At 38.3% G+C, this 20,494-nt stretch overlaps 1 protein-coding gene across 1 annotated transcript in view; it reads left to right on the top strand.

Moving 5' to 3' along the window:
- The window catches only part of VSNL1 (visinin like 1), an 85,701-nt gene that overhangs the window by 33,893 nt on the left and 31,314 nt on the right, over positions 1 to 20,494 (top strand). Inside the window, exon 2 of the mRNA XM_030944594.1 lies at positions 5,559 to 5,725. Coding sequence (XP_030800454.1) covers positions 5,564 to 5,725 — 162 coding nt within the window. The 5' untranslated portion in view covers positions 5,559 to 5,563. The remainder of the gene's footprint in view (positions 1 to 5,558; positions 5,726 to 20,494) is intronic.

Raw genomic sequence — 20,494 nt, 5'->3', positions numbered from 1 at the left:
TCACGAGGCTGCAGAGGTATTGGTTGACTACCAGCTGCCTAACTCCTGCAGAATTACTGGGAAAGTGAGCATGGGAACATGGGCACGTGTCAAAGCAGCCAGAGTTCATGGGAATAAGTTGGGTAGCCTAAATCACTTTGGTGCTTTTGCCCAGGGTTATGAGGTGAATCTTTCTGCACTCCTGGAATCAGTGGCGGGAGGAAGGTGGCTTGAGTACCTCTTCTCCAAAGGTTGCCTTGGAAGAGCAGTTTTTTCTTAGCTACCCATATGGGAATTTAATGAAATTAAGCAGCTACTGTGGATATCAAAAGTAGGTGGTGTGACTGACCCATTTATGTGTGAAACACATTCCCTGTGTTTCACAGAATGACAGAATCACCAGGATTGGAGGGGGCTTCCAAAGATGCTCAAGTCCAAGCCCCTGCTCAAGCATGGTCAGCTATAGATGATTGCTGCAGTTAGGTTTTAAATATCTTCAAGGATGGAAACTCCACAACCTTTCTGGGTAATCTGTTTCAGTGTTGGATCACCTGCTCTGTAAAGAAATGTTCTCTTACATCAAGAGAAAATTTCCTGAATTTGAATTTGTGCCCATTGCCCCTTGTCTCACTGGGCACCTCTGAGAGGAGGCTGGCTCTGCTGTCTTTGTTCCCTTCACTGGGTATTTAGACCCACACTGACAAGACCCCCTGAGCATTCTCTCCTGCAGGCTGAACAGCCCCAGCCCTCTCAGACATCCTTTCTATAGGCAGTGCTCATCACCTTTGTGGCCCTTTGCTGGACAGTAAGTCCATGTGTAGGGACCCCAGCACTGGACACAGCAATCTGGAGAATGGTGGGAGCTGTCTCACCAGTGCTGGGGAGAAGGGAAGAATCACCTCCCTCAAACTGCTGGCAGCACTTTTCCTAAAGCAGCTTGGAAAGAGAATGGGTTATGTAACTCTGTCTAAGGAAAGCAAGCAAAACAACACAGAGCTGGGTTATAGGGGCATTGCTGGACATCGTTGGTGCTGTCTTCTCAGTGGAATTTGGGTCCTTTTTCAGCACAAATAGGAGATCTCAGGCAGCACTCAGTTCACTCTTCCTTAGGAATAGACAGAGTTAATTTGTTTGCTCTTTGTCCCTTTGAACGCTGAGCAGATGCCAAGGAGGCTGAAGAAGAATGAGAGGAGGGGAAAGAAGACTGGGAATGGAGCTGTTTAAGCAACAGCTGGAAGGGTCTTTTGGGATCATTAAAAAGCAAACAAGATTCTATAAGTCATGTTTTGTTATTCAAATTTTTTTTTTTATTTCTTAGGTGTGCAGTTTAATTTCTTTTTTTTTTTTGTGAAACTGTGCTCACACTGACAGTTTACTGCTGGCAAGCCAAATGGGAGAGGCAGACCTGCTAAACCTGTGCAGGACCTGCTATGAAATATTCTAGGGAAAAAGCCTTGCCATTGGCCAGGAGGTCTGGATGATGATGGAGTGAAGAGCTTTTGAAACAACATGAGCATGTGTTTGGACATGATAGCATTGCAGGAAATACATCACACAAACAATACAAGGCCTCAAAACTGGAGGAGCTGTCTGGTGTGAGCCTCCTGAGGTCCAGCAAGGCAAATAGCAGGCAGATCCATCCTCATACTGCCCCACCTGCTGCTGGCACAGCCTGGACTGCCTTAGGTTGGGGATTGGCTGTTTAACAAAATTCCATCTTTAAAATCTGACTTTTCTATGGTCCTGTAGAAGCAGCAATTAAGGTCTTACTTAATTAAATACTGGAGCAGCCTACCAAGTATTTCTGAAAAGCAATTTTCTCTGGATGGATGACTGCCTTTTCAAGTGTTTCAGAAAAGTGATATGTGTTAAAACTCAACCTTCATTGCTCTTGCTACTTGTAGCACAAGAGTAGAGTTTTAGTGTTTTTCTTGATCTCTAATTTGGATTGTGTTGTCCTTGCTAGTGTTAATAAACATTCTCCTGCCAGAGTAATCTCACTGGTAACAGACCTGACATTGTATCCATTCTATGTGGCACCCACATACCTGGTTCCTTGGTTATCAGGAATCTCTCCCCCACATGAAGCCTTTATATTTTTTCCTTTCGTGATTTTTTGCCAGAAAACACAACCAATTATGAATAGCAGTGCTTGGTTGGAAATATGGCACTTAGAAACAAATGTATAGTTGAAAATTATAAAATTTACCAAACAAAAAAATGCTTGCAGAGTGATCTTTCCTACTCTTGAAATCTTGGTGACTGTGCAGCTGCTCTCTCCTGTCTTTTTCTAGGGCATATTTGCAGATTTTCACAAGGAAAAAGCTTGTTTGGGAAACTGTGATTGTAAGTTAATTAAAATTAGTTTTCATTTTAGAAAACTAAATGTATTGGCAGTAGCATACTCATTGCTAATGGGTGATTGTACTTTTTCAATAATGATAAGAGATTCAATGAAGCTTTAGAAGATGTTAGGATATGATTAACTAGATAATCTACATATTTGAGTTTTATTCCCAAATAAGATGGATCTCCCAGAGCCAGAAGTCTGAGTTTATATTTGATAATTATATGAGACTCTTGAGCTTTCTTGCAGATTGTAATTCAATTTCTCTAAGAAAAGAGCTTTAAAACATGAAGAAAGAATGAGTGCTTCTAATTCCAGGAAAGCATTGTGACCAGCTTGGTCAGTTTTCTTACTCTATCCCAAACAGAGCCCAGCAGATTATTCACCATAATAATGCTGGAGCAGCAAATAAGAATGCAGAACCCAGAAATCACAAATTATACCTTTCTCAAATATTGGTTTGGTTCTGTGGAAAAATTAGTTTCTGAGAGTGTTTATCAAAATGTCAGCTGTGGTTTCCTTTACTAGCAGATATTCTGTGCTGAGGTACATCAGAAATCACTGAAAGGTGCTTGGCACTTACTGGACATCCTGTGACAGACAGGCAGCTGCCCAAAATTAAGGACCTGGATCATTGAGGCAAAAGCTGGTGACTTGTTTCTCTGATGATAGGTTTTGTGTGGATATGTGTGTCTTTATTCATGTATTCTTACGCACATGCAGGCCCACTCCATGCTCTGTAGGTGTTGTACAGTGGATTATGTTCCCATCACCAAAACCAGCAAAGGTAACTTTGGCAGATGTGGCTGAAATTCACCACATCTGTTCTGTTCCAGCTGTCTGTAGTGCCAGGCCCAAGGGCTGTAAAGCTAACATGGATCAAAAAGATCAAAAAGCTGCTATAACAGAAAAGTGGTCAGTCAAAACCACATGATTTTTGCCCATTGAGGATGCTTTTTTTCATCCATAAATATTGTTATGTTAAATACTTGTGGGGATATAAATGCAGGTGAAGAATGGATTTTTGAATGGCTTTTTGAATCTACCTAGGATTGTTACTATAACTGCTGAGTATCTTTAGCGATTTTCTGGATCCTAAGCAAAGCACCTTAAGACTTCAAAAGGTAACAGTGTAGGGGGATACAGCATGGGTAAACGAAGGTGCAATAGAAAGTAATCTTATCCCCTAAGGAGTTGCAGCTGAGCCAATTACTAAAGATTAGGAGCAGGCCTGATGTTAACAGGCTGCAGCTGTAGCCAATCAGAAGAGTGTTATAAAAGAGTGGATTGGTTGGTTGAGTGGAGTCAGTTGGCTGCTGTGATGATAAGGTAGAGTCAGTGCCTAGAGGAGCTGCCTACAAGAAACATCAAGGAGGTACAAAACTCTAGTGATATGGAGCTTTTGCAATATAATGACAATAAAACTCTTGCAATATATATGACAATATAACGGCATGTAAATAGAAAAAGAAGAAGAAAACACAGCCCATAAAGAATAAAACAAATTTTAAAAAGTCACTGTTTCCTGCAAAACCTATCTGAGTGGGAGCTAGAGAAATAACTGCATTAGTATACTTTAATCTCCATGGGATTTAAATTCAGAATGTACTAAACTGGGTCATTGTCATACATGAGGAGATGGGGACTTCAGAGATAAGGCTGGGGCAGTTGCTCTAAATACCATAAGCTGCAAACCTATACTTTAGTCAAAATAGCTGATTTCTGGACATCTGCATGTACAGTTTTACCTGTGACAATTAACTGGAAGATTGAACTCTCACATATTTGTGCTAATTTTACCAAAATTTGTGAACAGGAGCTTGGCAGAGCCTCAACGTACGTTTAGAGCATGGAGTATGTTTAGACCAGGGAGGACAATGGCCATAAGGGAGAGGGGCCAATGAGGCCTTTTAGGAGCAGTCCTGGTGCTGCTGGCACTGTGGCACCAGGGGATATGTTCACCACACACGGAGACCAGGAGGAATGCTTAACTTTGCCCCTGCTCAAGGAATGTTCCCATAAAGGAAATTATATAAATATATTACTTTGTTGGAGCAGAACAGTGTATGTCCTTCTGAGGAGAAAGAAACTTCTGCTTTGAAATAGGGGAAGATGCCAAAAGCAATAGATTAAAATTGGGATTGGGTGGTGATGTCGACTAGAAAGCAACGCATTCAGTGTGGTGCAGTCATTAGACACAGATGCTAAACTGGAGATAAAAATGGAAATGCAAAGCTGGGCTCTAGAAAGAAGTTATTTATTGTTTTGCAGTTGTCTACAGGACAAGTGTTGTCTATCATCTGATTAAAAGGTAACTGAAAGATATCTGTCATGAAAAAAACTGTAGCAAAATGGGAAAATGTTAAAGATGAGGTTTGCTCTAAAGTTCTCTCAAAGGACATCTTTGGTCAAATGTCAAAGAACCTGAAAGTATCTCAAAGGGCCAACATGAGTAGTACTGAAATTACTGTATTTATCTATACACACATGCAGACTTTGTATTTCTATTTAATGTTTTAAATATGTACAAAATGTATACAACAAATGCAGTGAATATCTTCAGAGTTAATGGTAATGAAATGTAAACCATCTAATGTTTACCAATATGCATTAAATATATAAAATACATCTGTTAATACATATGTGTATGTATGCGTGTATATGTACAAATGCATATGAATTAAATTTATTTTTATAGTTTGCTTTTGTCATTGTTTGAGACCAAGTTTGTGGACTCTTGCATTGCTTCCTCCCAGTGCAATACCTAATGCTGTATGTTACAAGCCTGTCTGTCCACAGCCTTGGACATGTGAGGAGTAGCTGCTAATACAGTTGTCATATCAGAAGATATTTTCAAGAGAAAGATAAAGAGGAATTCTGTGGACATCCCTGAATCTGTGATTTTTTTCTAGTTACATTCAAAGAAAAAAAATAAGTAATCATTTTCAATCTTACTGTAAAGAAAAGCTGTAAATTGCCTAATTTTAAGGCAAATGAGAGTAATCTGTCTCCAGGCCTTAAGATTCCTAAATGAAAGAAGAACATTGCCTTTTTCACTATTTTCAGCCTCCAATAATCAAGCATAACTTAGGTTTGTGTTCAGTAGCAAATCTGTGAAGTTACGTTTGCCTGAAAGCAGCAGTGAATACAAAACAATTGTTCAAGTTATGTGGCTATTTCCAGTTTAAAATATTCACTTTTGACTAATTGTATTCATTAATTTCTTCCTAAGGCAAAATGGGGAAACAAAATAGTAAGCTGGCCCCTGAGGTGATGGAGGATCTGGTGAAGAGCACGGAGTTCAATGAACACGAGCTAAAACAGTGGTACAAAGGATTTCTAAAGGACTGTCCAAGTGGTAGACTGAACCTTGAGGAGTTTCAGCAGCTCTACGTGAAAGTAAGTTATTTACTAAGTTATTTGACTGTAGAAAAAGTTATGAAGTAATGTAAAGCAAACATATGGTCCAGAGCTGCTGGTCATTTAGACTGAAGAGTAACTTTGCTTGGAGAAGCAATGGTGAAGATGAGACAGTGAGTGGGAAGTGTTACCCTCTTCACACCAGTGATTTGTGTAACTATAGTGACAGGAACCAAAAGTTTAGGAAAAAAAGCTGTGATTTATTCACAAGAAATATAATACATTCTCTGTGCTCTGAAATTCATGATGTGAATTTCAAATTTTAAAGGTGATGTTGTTTACCTTCAAAGGATGACCACGGTCATCAATATAAACCGTGTGATAGCTGGACGTATTTATATAAATGTGGTGACATTTCATGACAGTATGACCTGCAGATAAATTATGCACTGTGCACAAAGGATTTCTTCCATAAATTTTAGGTATTGCCTTTATTTTTTCCCTGCTGTCACTTTTTTCTCACTTTATTGGGAAGGGAAAGTAGGCTGATCTGTTTATGTTCTTATTTTTTATTACTTTGTCATGTTCAATGCAGTCTTTCCCTTACATTTATTATGTATTTATTCTGTAACAAGAAGAACATGGGGGAAGCGTAAAAAGTGTATTCATGTTACAAAGATAATTATATTTTAATTCAGAATTGAGTGTCGACCTAAAGGTCAGACACTTCAAAGTAATGTTAATTAGGACAAATATTGAATGGCAATGATGAACTGTAGGATCATAAGTACAATATGAGGCTGAATAAAAATAAAGCAGCCTTTCAAATGTAAGTAGTTACTGTTGAGCACACTGGCAATTTTTGCAGACAAGTGGAACTGTTGTTTTCCTCAGATGCACTCTGCAGTTCTTTCCTAAATTTCTTCAGCGTTGAACCAGATCACTCTGCAAAGTATTACCTAGATCCTTTTTCTTTCTAATGAATAGTTCTAGCATAAACTTCTAATCCAGCTTACACAAATAAACTTCTGTCTTCATATTTTAATATTCATGGCTCAAGATGTTGCCTCACAATCCTGTTCTTAAGAAACAAATGAGTTTGTAATGAATTATATTTTCAGATGAAAGAATCTGTACAGCCTCAGGTGTTGTGCTTGTTATTGACTGATAATTTATAAGTTCCGTTTTAAACAGTACTCACTGCACATCCAACAAGAGCAGACATCCAGTCATTGCTCATACATGTTTCTGGAAAAAGTAAACCTTTAAAAAATTCTTAATAAAGTATGTCAACTCTTCAGAAATAATTTTTGCTTTTTGGAAAATCACAGTAAAGGTGGTTTTTTGTGATTTACTTTTTGTTGTTTTTTCGTTGTTGTTGTGGGTTTGTTTTTGGGGTTTTTTGGAGGGTTTTTTTGGTTGATTTTTTGGTGGGGTGGTGGTTTGGTTTGGTTTTTTTTTTTTATTTTGTATGCTGTGAGGAAAAACATCTGGAAATAACTCAAAACTGCCAGGACTTCCTTCCTTCAAATAGTTTGAAGCATTCATAGATATTTCACAAGATACTTTACTTATGAAGACACATCAGAGAGTAAATTCAATATCATGTTTTCAGAGATGGTAGTGCAAAAAGTAACATGAAGAGCACATGCAGTATTTTGCTCCTGAAATTTGAAGACAGTTTTGTAATCTTACTAAGCTGCAATATCCAGCTTTTAGTTTTATGGCCTCATGTATCTTTAGACATGGACATGAAATGTGATTCTCTGCCTTGCTTTGGTAGTTGTGGGGTTTGATTTTTGTTATGTAATGGCACTGCCATATGTTTAGTCCAGTTTATTGTCATCCTATATTTAATGTCTACATGGGGCAAAATACTAATCTTGTGAGGAGAAATATGATTAACTGTAGTAAATCCAGAGCTTTACTTCTCTCTGTGTCACAGAAATGCTTGTAAAATAATGTCTCTGAGGAACTCATAGTCTGAGTGTTGGCCATGGTGGCAGTTTCTTCTGTGAAACCCAAATTATTATGAGGAGACCTAAATCATTATGGTTCCATTTATAGCATCTCACTTCACTTAAAATATATTCAGGGTGAAAATGCATGAAGCATGTATTGATTTGTAATTCCTCTGCATAAACTTCTAGTTGGGAGAGATGACATTTATCTGTTTGTCTGAACAGGATTTTATTGAGGAAGATTTCCATAGATCAATATATTTTGAAAAGAAATACAAGTCTTTCCTCCATTTCCAATTCATGTTGACCTAAGATGACATTGTTTCTTTGTTCGTGAGAGTTGTGGGGAGCATTTTCATGTGTGTTGATAAAAAGGTGTTGGTCATCTAACCTAGGTGCAAAGGAAACTCCTTTTTTTTTTTTTTTTACTCATACACAATAGAAAATACCCTTAGCTTAAACAGACAAAGCATTTTATGTTAGCAATACTTTGAAGTGAATTTCCTGGTTATCTGCACTTCTCTTCCATCTGAATTATGGAGTGGAGTGCACAATCTTAGGGCATAGAAACTGTTTGGATTTTTTTTTATGAAACATAACTAGATGTGTCCTGGGATCACACCTGATGTGTTACTGTATCTAATTGCTGATAATAAGCTTGAGTTGGTCTGCAAGGGAACCTTCAGAGCATGTGTGATGTGGATGTCAGGTCCTCAACACAAACCCTTCCAACTTTACATATTTGCATCAATTGTACTGTGCTGTTTACTGATGTAGATAAATCCTGCATTGACTAAAGGGAGAATTACGCTAGTTTGGCTTGGGAACATTAGCTATTGAAGTTTCCATTATGAATACAAATCATCCAGTGCTTAAAATAAATAGCAGTTTCACCAATGGACTCTACAGAAAAATTATTTGCAGCACTTTTAATGCAAGTGTCTATAAAAATTTTCAGCCAAAAGTACCTCTTTTAAATAAGCAGTTAATAAGCAGAAATATACTTCATATTGTTGCATATTTAACATTTTCTGCAGTATAGTAGGTTCATTGAAAACACTGGTCCATTTTTGGGTAGATAGATTCTTCTTGGGATACAAAATCCATGGCAAACTGTTTGCCTCCATGGTGCTGAATGAAGTGAATGTTCTGCAGTTTTTTTAATAGTTATTGAAGAGTTGGGTATGTACTGCAAGCCCAGAGCCACAGAGAGTCCTCAATACTGAAACACTGAGATAGCTGCCCTGAAAGTCTGCACAGATCATGGAAGAGGGAGAAATCTGTGGATAGCATTCTGAGAAAGCTAAAACTCAAAGCCAGCATTTTGTAAAGTAACATGCAAAACCACAAGGTATTGCTCAGGACAGGAGCTGGTGCTAAATTCTGAGTTTCTCCAGGGTTATGGGAGTTACATCTTCCTACTGCAGAGAACTATCTAGAACAGTAGAAAAAGCAAAATCATCTGACTGGAGGCCTTTTGCTTTCTCTCTTAAGTGACAAAAATAATGTAATTGCCTTACCTTTATCACAGTGGTTTATGTACTCCTTAAGCTGTAGAAAACTGAAACAATTAGAGGAAGAGCATTGCCAGCAGGTCAAGGGAGGTCATCCTGCCCCTCTACTCAACCCTGGTGAGATGTATCTGGAGAGCTGTGACCATTTCTGGTCTTCTCAGGGCAAGAGAGAGATGGAGCTCTTGAAGCGGGTCCAGCAGAGGGTGACAAAGATGATGGAGGGACTGGAGGATCTCTGCTATGGAAAAAAGCTGAGGGAGATGGGGCTGTTCAAGAAGAACTGACTGAGAGGGGATCTCATCAATGTTTATCAGTATCTGAGGGGAAGGTGTCAAGAGGAAGGACCAGGCTCTGCTCTGTGGTACCCAGCAATAGGACAAGAGGCAGAAAGTGATGCACAGGAAGTTTCTCCCAAGTATGAGGAAGAAATTCCTTACTGTGCAGTGACCACACACTGGAACCAGGTGCCCAGAGAGGCTAGGGAGTCTCCCTCATTAGAGATATTCCAGAACCCTCTGGATGCAGTTCTGTGCCATGTGCTCTGGGATAACCCTGCTTGAGCAGAGAGGTTGGAGCAGATGATCTGCTGTGGTGTCTTCCAATTTTACCTATTCTGTGAATTATCATGTCTCTGTTTGAATCTGTACTGCTTGCCCTCTCATTTATCTACCTGTGATGAGATATGACCTTCTGGGCTGCTGGCAATATCCCAATTAACCTATTCTTCTGTAGGAAATAGCATCAGACAAGCTGAAACCTAAAATTTCCTTCTTCAAAGAGAATATCCTAACTGTTAAGCTTAATCCTTACTAGCTGTCTTAATTTTCCTTTTTCTTTCCTAAAAAGTCCTTAATTCTATAATCTTGCATAGAACTTAATTATCATTGCAGGCAGAGAGCTAAGAAATTAATATACAAAACTGTCATTAAAATAAAAGATACCAATAAAAAACTCTTGAGTTTTCCTATCATTCTTTAGGGTTTCTTGCAGTCTAAAGGGCCAAATACATTTTCCTTCAGATCTTTTGAATTCACTGGGTTTAGATGAATATGCCCTAGAGTGTGTAAGTGTGCATAATCACTGCTAATATTCACAGGAATTATGCATATTTATTAAGTGGAAAATAGGCTTCTATATTGTGATACTTCTTGGAACTGGGTCACTGAACATGAGAAGCTTATCTCTGCTCTAATAGAAACAAGAACCAATGGTCCTTTAGCTGGAAGAGCAGACTTAGGAATGATCATAATATAATGCTAACATTAATAAAGAAACTTACTTTGTGAATTTATTGCCCCTATATTATTTAGATATGTTTTGGAGTTTTATAAATGACTTTTAAATGAAGGGGGTAAAAAAAGACAAAAAGAATGCTATTTCATTAATTGGAATCAAATGGTTTGTCATATTTTTGGGTTCTATCTCACATTTCTGGCCTTGAAGGGAATTGATTTTTAGTCCTTCATTTTAATATGCGTAGAACAAAAGAATCTCAAAAATCTATTGAAATTTAAGTGCGTGTATTTGCAGCCCCTTTCAAGACAGACTAGCATCTTTCTAAAGATGGTGCAGAGCTCCTCAAAATATCAGGTTAGAGCTGGATTTCAGGCTTTCAGTGGCTGTAAAAAAGTAGGATTCCAGAATGGCACAGCTGTGTTTACAGATGTCCCAAACATAGATACAATTGTACTGGCAAAAATTGAGGTTTCCTGGGATCATCTCTTAACTGGTAGAGCTGTGCTGGTTTTTTGAGTGTGCTTTGGCCATTTGAGCTCTCCCTATAACAGGAATACTTTTAAGGTATATTATACCAATGGTAAATATATTACACCAAATATAATTTATATATTTAGCATGTTATACCAATCCTGTGTTCCTATAGAACTTCAGCATGTCTTGAAATAATGTAGATTATAAAAAATATTGTTTTATCTACCCACACAATGATTTTAGCCTAGTTGCTACCTTCTAGAAGATTACCACCAGATTCCACCAGATCTGGTGTGCCAGCAGTATTCCTGGACAGTATGACAGTATATTTGCTTGCATGAATCACCTAAATTTAACTGTAACACAGAAAACATCGTATGTATTTATTTATAAAGATTACTTTAAAAAATCTTTAAAATTATTAATATTACTGCTGTTTTATTGAATTTGTCAAACTGATATGGAATAATGAAACTAATGCTGTTATTTTAGACATTTTTGGTGCAAACCAATAGAGCAACAAATAGCACTGGTTTGGGGACATCATTATATGGCTCTATAAGGAGCAGTGCATATTTAGATGGGCAGATAAAGTGTGGGAAGGAATGACAGTAATATTATTTGCCTCAGTAGAAACTTTGCTTGTGTGGAGTAGTAAAACAGTTGATGAGGTAGAGATTCTTAATGCATTCTTTAAGCGCTTAATACAAATCTGCACATCTGAGACAATTACAATGAATCGTTAAGAAAAAAATCTCTTTCACCAGAGGTTCAGTGAAGTTGTTATCAAAAGAAAATTAATATAGCAGAATCTAAATGGCAGTGTGCTGAAAAGCAACTGGGCTTGTGGCCCAGCACTATCACTAGGGAGTGCTTTTCAGGATGAGCAATCATCTTGGTGCTCCAAAGCTGTATTAAAACTGGGTTCTGATAACTTTAAAACCAAAAGTGATTGCAACTGCTTTTCAAACAGAACTTGGCTAAAAAAAAAAAAAGGCATGGTCTTGTTGCCTGGATGTTTTCCATACAAAACTGCTTTTGCCATTACAGTTTTTCTTCTCCTTATAGACATGAATAGGCAGGTACTGTGCCAAAATGCAGGTCTACTTCTAAACCACATAAAAGGCTTACTATATATTTCAAAGAAAAGCTGACATTGTGCTCCATGAATTTTAAAACAAAGGGCCCGAATGCTCCTTACTTAGAAAACCAAAATCAAACAAACTCTGAAGGCAGCGTTAACTTTGAAGCTGACTTTGGGCAATTCAGGGAAGGGGAGGATATTGGTAATGTGCCTTTCTGCAGCATTTCTGTCTCTCTGCTTATCCCAGGAAAAATAATGTCTGGGCTTAATATCATTTTGTGGAACAGATTTTAAAATCTGTCTTTAGTAAACAGAGCTTTAAAGAGCAGCAACTATGTTGAAAAGAAAAAAAAACCACACAGTAAAAAACCACGGATTCTCATTTAAGCTGCAAAGCAAATTGAAAACAGTAATTTCCAGAAGAGGACCAGCATGCTGGGTAGCAAGCAGTTCAGAAAATATGGCTGTAAATCACAACACTGGATACTAAGAGCCTTTAACAACGTGGAATGGAGTCAGTTTAGATTGAAACACTAATCTCAGTGAAGCTAATGGGAATTTTCATTCCTGATCCTTACTTAAGCGCTTAGGACTGTACTGAGCTCCCAAAATTGTTTATCTTTGTGAGACCCGAGTGCTGTGAAGTCTGCTGCAAGCTCCATTAACCATTAGTGTCCAGTCCTACAAGCTGGATCTAGAGTCTGGAGAGCTCCTCTCACCACATGTGAAGATGTGCACACTGGGAGCTGTCATTTAAAGGCAGCAATGGTTTAAAACCTAAATCTGGGAGGAACGGGGTGAAATTAAGGGTCCTAAAGCTGGTAAAAAAGTTTCACAGGCAAAGAAAGACAAGTGCTTTTCTCCTTGCAGTATTAGGGCTAGTGGCTAATTTTAAAGGCTAAAATACTTTTTTTTTTTTTCTGCTTCTGTTGCAGAGCATATAATGGCTCATATCCTCTAGACAATCTCCTCTGGAGACTCTAAATCTGGGAAATGAGGAAGTCAGACAATTTTAAGAGATGAAATCTAAACAGCTAAATCTTAATTGCTCTGAACAGTAGCTTGTGTAGAGTATCCAGGCTAGTGGAATGAATCTTCCTAATGCTTGAACAAATCAGTAACATATGCTGACACTCTGTCAGGAGGAGGCAGGAATCATGGTCACATGAATCCAGAAAGCAGTCCAATTGTCCAAAGGCATCCTTAGGGCTTACAGAGTCAGCAGATGTGTGGGAATGCAAATATTTAGTCCAAACTTCTGATTGTTATCAAGTATTCAATATATCTGTAATTCTGTGGCTATATGTGGTTCTTGGAGGCATTTAAACTGACTCCCAGTGCGTTGAAGAGAGTACATCCAGACAGGACAAGATGATCCAGCCTGGAATGCTTAAAAATACCACCATTTACATGCATGCCCCAGTTTCCAGTGTAGCCTGATAAAAGAATGCAGGCTGGGTAAATTTTCCAACAATAACATGCAAATTACTTTCACTTCATCTTTTATTTTGAAGGAAGTTCACCAGTTCCCAAAACTGTCATGCATTTTTATAAGAGACCTTCTTCCTTTGCAGCTCACCTTTGATCTATGTTTTATTCCTCTGAGAAATCAAAACAATGAATTTGAGATACTGTGATTATTTCTGAAGCAAAATACTGAATTCATTAATAAGGTTATCTGAAGGGTAATAAAGGAGTGCTGCAGCTTGGATGGAGAGAGCCATTGCTAACACTAAGAATGAAAGAGCTCAAGATAAAAAAACAGTGAACTGTCAGCATCACATCCCATAGCTGTTATCATGTTCAGATCTACCTGCTGCTGTAGCAATGCTTATTTTACCATTGTTACATGGTCCTCACAGCAGCTATTAAGACTGATCAGTCGTTCACAACCTCTACACAATCTGTTGCAAATGTCAAGTGTTTCAGACTTTTATCATCCTGAAACTTCTGCTTCCTACCTGCCTTCATCCCACCTCAGTGCTTTCTTTCTCATCACAAGGAAGAGTATTCAAAAAACCAGTGAAAATCCTTGAGAATGCACAGGAGAGAGAGAGAGAGGTAACATTGACTGTACTTCTTTCAAAGAGCTTCTCTTCTCTTGCAATCAAAATTGTCATGAATGAAGCACACAAAGTCCTATATTATGTATGAACAGTTGAAATACTGAAAGTTTAAACCATTTGCTTGATGTCTTTAGCAGAGTCAGAGTTGCAATTACTTCATAGGTCAAAATATAAATGTCCTTTACTTCATTTCTTTGGAGTGAGGATTTGTTCTTTTTTCCTACAGGATGGCTTAGCAATGCCTTCTTGGAGTTATACAGGCATATAACAGTATGGCACTTCTGGCCAGATGTTAATCAAATATCTAGTTGAGATCTACGCTGGTTTTTGGGCCTTGTAGTTAAAGTGTGACCATGTTTTAGTGGAAACCTATATTTTAGGTCTTCAGTGACCTGGATTCTGAAGTGCAGATCATCCTTTTTGGATGATATCAGCCTTATTCTGAAGGCTAGAAATCATGAGGTTTTTTTTTTACTTGAGACAAAGTGAACTAGGGTCTTTCAGGGTACTCTTCTTGTCACATTTATTGAACTATAAACATTGTTGTTTGTTTAAGATATATATAAAAAAGCTGTTTAGTTTTACAGGGTTCCTGAAGGAGACATTAAAGCGGGGCACTTCTTTCAGCACTGGAGTGAATTACTGTGATTTAATTTTTTTTTACTTTTAAACATTAAAGTGCTTTTCTCTAGTACCAAAATATGCATTCAATATCTCACTTGTGCACAAGGCCTGGAGCTGAAAACAGCATTCTTGTTTCAAAAGGTATAGACAAGAACTTGGTGCTCTGAACCACAGCCCTTCACCTCACTGCACTGTCTCCGACTCCCTTCCTCACCTTCCCCTCCCTCTCTCCTCCCAGGAAACTCATCAGTCCTGCAGAAAGTTAATTTACCATACTAATATGTACTTGATGGAGTGAGTCACTGTAGCTGGGTGTGAAAATCTCAAAAATGAAAGGGGACTCGTTAGAGTGCACCATGGTGCTCACAGGCAGGCACAGCCTGTGTCAGCCTGCTCCTCCTGCTGTGGTGTGCTGAGAAGGCAAATCACTGTTAGCACTGCAGCACATGCTGCTCTGGGGAGCTACAGCCATGCAGCTCATGAAACAAGTGCTTTTTCAGGGTACTGTGGAATGGGAAATCATCTGGGAGCTTGGTTAGTTATCAAGTCAAACACAGTTTCAATTATCATGTAGACATTAGTTGCCATTCCAGTCAGATTTCTACTACTCATAGTCTGAACGCTTCCAGTAGCTTGGGATATCAACTTCCTTTTTCTTCAATGAGAGTAAATTTCCATCTTTTCATGTTTAATTAAGGCTCATAGGAATAGACTATTTGCACTGGCAAACGTAATGATTGCCAAATAGAGTTGACTTACTGCTACCTGGCATGAGAATTAGGTAGCTATCTTAATTTTATATTCAATCACAAACAAAACAAAATGAGAAAAACATATGGTTTGGAAGATAAAGTAATCAACAGAAGGAAAATTAGACAGAAGGAGATTCTGCCATTTTACTGAAATACAAATGAAACGTTCCCAGAAAAATGTGGTGTGAAATCCACCAGGTTAAGAAGATGTGAAGGTTGGCTCCCTGATTACATGAATAGCCCAAAACTGAACATGCAGCTTTAAATAAAATCCCCCAGTAGTCCAGAGAAAGAGCAGTATAAACAAAAGTGTAAATAAATACTGCAGTTCACCTCAAAGTGACTATCAACTGGGGATTATTTCCATGTTAACAAAAAAAGGAATTAAAAATTCCTGTCATTAATTGAAATAAAATTGTGTGTGGACCTTGTCAGCAGCTTTCACAAGAAATACATGAAGTTATTTCAATTATGAGTTATTTCTAGGTCCCCCTAGAGTTCCCCTTTCATTATACCCTAGGATATACCCTAGGATTGCTGTTATCCCTTATTTGGATATAACATGCCTCTATGGATACTTATGACTCTAGAGCTTTCTTTGGCAGATATCCTCACGTTTGCTCTTCCCTGTCAAACCATCAGGATAGGAGATGCATAAAGCCCTATTCCAAGATACATGAATTTTGGCAATGTTGTTCCTGTCCCTCGTGCCAACACCAGATACACAGGGACCGATCAAAGGAAACAGTCCTTGAATTTGCTTTTGTGCTCACAGACTGCAGCTTGTACTGCTGATGTCCATGTTGGCTGTACCCATGTCCCTCTTCTAAATACCTTTTTGGTTCTGAAAAATTTTGTGCTGGTGTTTATTAATGTAGCAATTATTGTGCCCCAATTTTATGTGTTGGTGAGATAGTTATAGCTAAAAACATTTAACATTTAAATGATGGAGTTGTTAAGAATGGATCAACTAAAACAAGAAATTGTGTTGTGAAAGCCTCACAGGACATCAGAGGCATGCAGGTGAATTTAGGGGATGTACTTCCTCCTATCATGGATCTGTTTTCACCAGAATAAACTCCATGCAGCTGCTTTTCATCCAGCTGCTGAATGCTGTCTCTGGAAGGTGATGCTCTTTGGATGTGGTCCTGGTGAAATGCAGATGTCCTTAGCTTCCTTCTGAGCCTCTCTATCCACACACACACACAGCTTAGCCCTGACAGGAAAGGATGGAGTTGTGAAATCTCTGCTGCCCATCTACCTTCTGCTTCCCACTTACCCTCCCACCCAACACCTTGGCAGGTCAGGTGCTGTCCGCTGTGCTCAGTTAACAATGTTAATTTCATTCAGGAGGAAAACACATCTCCTTTCTTCAGTGCCCAATTTCTACATTTCTGTACAAAGCATCTTCAGCACACTGAGCCTTATATCACATGTGCATTGGTACACTCAGTACAAACATTATACACACATTAAACTTCTTGACTGGGACAAGTGTATTTAGGTGGCAATCACTTCTGAGCTCACAGTTGCTTAGTGATGACCAAATCCCACAGTTTTCTTGGAGGAATACAGTTGTAGTGTATCTAGAGCCACAGAAGGATACAGCTGAGCATCGTCAGTTTTGAACTCATGCACAATTGTTTTTCATCTCATCTCTTCTGTTGCGCATTTGTACAGAACAAGGGATGTCTTAACACTATATTTATTACTCTTAGAAGTCAAAATTTCCCATATTTCGTATTTAAATATTTTATATATTTATTTATTTTAAAATATAATTTTCATACATTACTTTTGTTTGCGTGATTGTGTTTTTTTTACAACAAAGTAATGCTTCAATAACACCTGGACTGAGAAAGGTGCACTTTCTGAGATCTATATTGTGGTTCTTAAAAGCTCAGCAAGAAAACTGGTTAAAGTCTAGAACACAATGCTGAAAATTGTGGTTTATAATAATAATCATCATATTTAATTGTAAAGGTGCTATATAAGTCCTAGCTTGAAGAAGCAATTATTTGTCTTTTGATTAGTTCTTGCCACAACTGTGGCAAGTATATGACAAGGGAAACCCAAAAAATTAGTGACCCTATGTTAGAATTGCTTGCTCAGTGCCACAAATTAGCCCCTGTGGTGTGGTAGTCTATCCACTCATTTATTTTTAGGATTCTTTTCCCCAGGAGCTTTTCTGTATAGCACAAAAATGGTGTTTAATGGACCTGAGCTTATTTTCACAGGGACATAAATTCTTGGGTTATTCTAATGTACAGCCAAGAATTGTAGAAATAAGGATATTTCTGCTTCCTGTATCTACTACCCTGGGGTATCTTTGAAACATGAAAAATCATGAGAAAGAGAACATGCTCTGAAACAACCTAAAAGGAAAACATATTTTCATTCCCAAGAAATTTAGTTTCTCATACAGAAAATTACCAGTAGGTCCACAGCAATAAGACTGAGTAAAAAAATACCGCTAACAAAAGGTAAATGCTGGTCTTTGTGCACAGCAGTTTTTTTAAAGTGATGTGCCTCTTTGTTACTTCTCTGTAAGAATAATGATATTTCGCCAAAGAAACAAAATCTGTTTCCAAAGAATGAATTGAACACATTCAGTATAAAAATTACATTAACTTGTAGCCAAATTTATTAAAAATACAAGATTCAAAATAATTAGTTTGGCACACAAGCTTCTAATAATTCTATAGAAGTGGACTATCTGTGGGAAATTAGCTCTTGAGCACTATCCAGAAGGCAATTGTCAGTGAGAGAGAAAAAAACCCTGTATTCTGCTGTCCAAGGCTGGAAATTTTTTCTGCACAGGCTCAATAAATAGTTTTTGCTAGAAATAAAGAGACTGCCAAATCAACCTATCTGAATAAAAAGTATGTTGTGCTTTACACATGGGAAAAGTGCTCCAGAACAGTTAATCCCTACAAAAACATTATCCCTGGATTATCACCAGTAGTACTTGCCTTCAGGCAGTTTTCAGTTATTTGTTTCCATTTTCTATACATGTAGCCAGTGTTTTTATTTCCACGTGACTGTTCATCTCAATCATTTTCTTTACTCTCATCTATTCTGGGCTCGTGCGTGTGCATCTTGCGTGTTGCCAGAGTACTTTGGGCTATATTTGCATTTCCAGATTCATAGAAATATTGTTCTACATATAATGCTGTGAAAGCCAGTATGTAGTCCTAAAAGGGCCACTGCTTTCTGTGGAGTGGCCCACGTCACTGCAAAGTACATCAGTGGGCCAGAATACCTTGTACCTTTTCTCTTTCCCTTTTGTGTAGCCACGCTATAAAAACCCCGTGGCAGTCCTGTGGGTGGCTGGTGTGAGTGAGTTCACTTGGCTCCCTGGCTGAAGAAGCCTCACAGCCTTTATTGCCAGCACACTGATGCCAATAGCTGGGTCAAGGGACAGCTGAAGTCGTGTTGCTATGCAGACAGGATGTCTTGGAGCCAAAAGAAAAACAAAGGGAAAACTCTTTACAAGAAATGCAGCGCCTAGTTACCGTGTGGATCACTTCCTGCATAACCAAAGGAGTGGTAACAGGGCATGTCGCATCTGCAGTGGAGTGGAAGCATTATGGTGGAGGGTAAGAGTTTGCCCAAAGTGAGGATAGCTCCATTAATATAAGCCATGATGGATTAAAAATGTGCTTTTTTAAATTGCCAGAACTCATTTATTGCATTAAAGCCTCAGTTCTTGATATCCTAAGTTGACAAAATGCAATACAATGACAAAATAAATGTTTTCCTCCTAAAGGAATAAAGTACCCTCCTTCTTCCTGGAGTGCACCAGAAGATGCAGCCTAGGCATGTCCAAATTCCTGTACAATCTTGGCTGTCAGGCAAGTGGAATCTTTAGATACATCCCCACCTTCTTCTTTACTGTAATGTGCTTTTCTTTTCTTCCCAGCCAGTTCATATCTTTCTTCCCTAGGGCACTAGCTAGATGAGTGGTGAAGCCTGATGGGATGTCTGTACCTCTGTCCTTTTCTTCTCCAGCTTTTGAATTTCTGCAAACTCGACTTTATGACTGCAGCATAATGAGAGGCTTGCTGTTAGTCGTGCTCATTCAACCTGTGATTGGGGCTTGGTCATTTTATTTTCATTTGTCTCTCTCCTTACTTCAAGACAAGGGCAGTCCAATATCAGAAAGCCAGCCCAATCCTTTATCAAAGAAGAACCTTACATCTGGAAACTTCTCTAAAATATAAGTCTAAAAGTTCTGGCAAGATGCTGCATAACAAAGCAAAATGAATGGGCATAATTAAGTGTTTGTTATTCATTGTTAATGGTGCTGAGAAACACTTGAGAAAAGAAACTATCCAGACTCTATTACCTGAACTAAAATGAAATGTGTCCAGGAAGATTTTTGAAATGCCTTCCTTTTAATCTTGAAACATACACATTTCTAATTTATAAAACCAGAGATTGGGTGGGGGTAATTCTTTGTAATTTTTAAAATTTTTAAACATATTTGGCAGTAATGCAAGTTATATACATGGTGGTATCAAGCAGAGCAGGCTCGAGACACGAAAGTAAATTTTAAAGAGAAGAAATTGAGGTTGGGTAAGTGCAAACTTGCTGTAGACTTTGGAAGATTTAAAATTGCATTTATTTTTATGAACCTAAGGGGTTTAAAAATTAAGACAGATGATGAAGATTATGTTGACAGGGGGACATTATCTAGACAAGCCATTCCATATTTATGGTTGCACATCTATAATAAAACATGTGGTTGCGAGAAGACCTGCAGTTGCAGTCTTTAGATAAGGTTGTAAATAAACAGATGAAATAGCCAGTGGTGCTGTTCAAATCCATGGGACATTTGACACCTTCTGAGGGACCAAGATTTGGCTTGCATTTTTCTGGTTTGTTGTTCTATAACATTTGAAACACTGTGAAAGAATAACAGATGGCCGTATGGCTAATTTTTTTGTGATGAAAATATGGTCACTTTATGTCTCTTGTATGGAAGTTCCTGCTTTCTTGGTAACTCCCATAAGCAAATAAGCCATTACCAAACTGTTCCTGAAGTGATAAACATAATATCTGGAAGCACAGAGAAGATGCTGGATGGGGCACTCC

This window comes from Camarhynchus parvulus, chromosome 3 (assembly GCF_901933205.1).
Source record: "Camarhynchus parvulus chromosome 3, STF_HiC, whole genome shotgun sequence".
Classification (NCBI taxonomy): Eukaryota; Metazoa; Chordata; class Aves; order Passeriformes; family Thraupidae; genus Camarhynchus; species Camarhynchus parvulus.
This window is presented reverse-complemented; position numbering and strand designations above follow the sequence as displayed.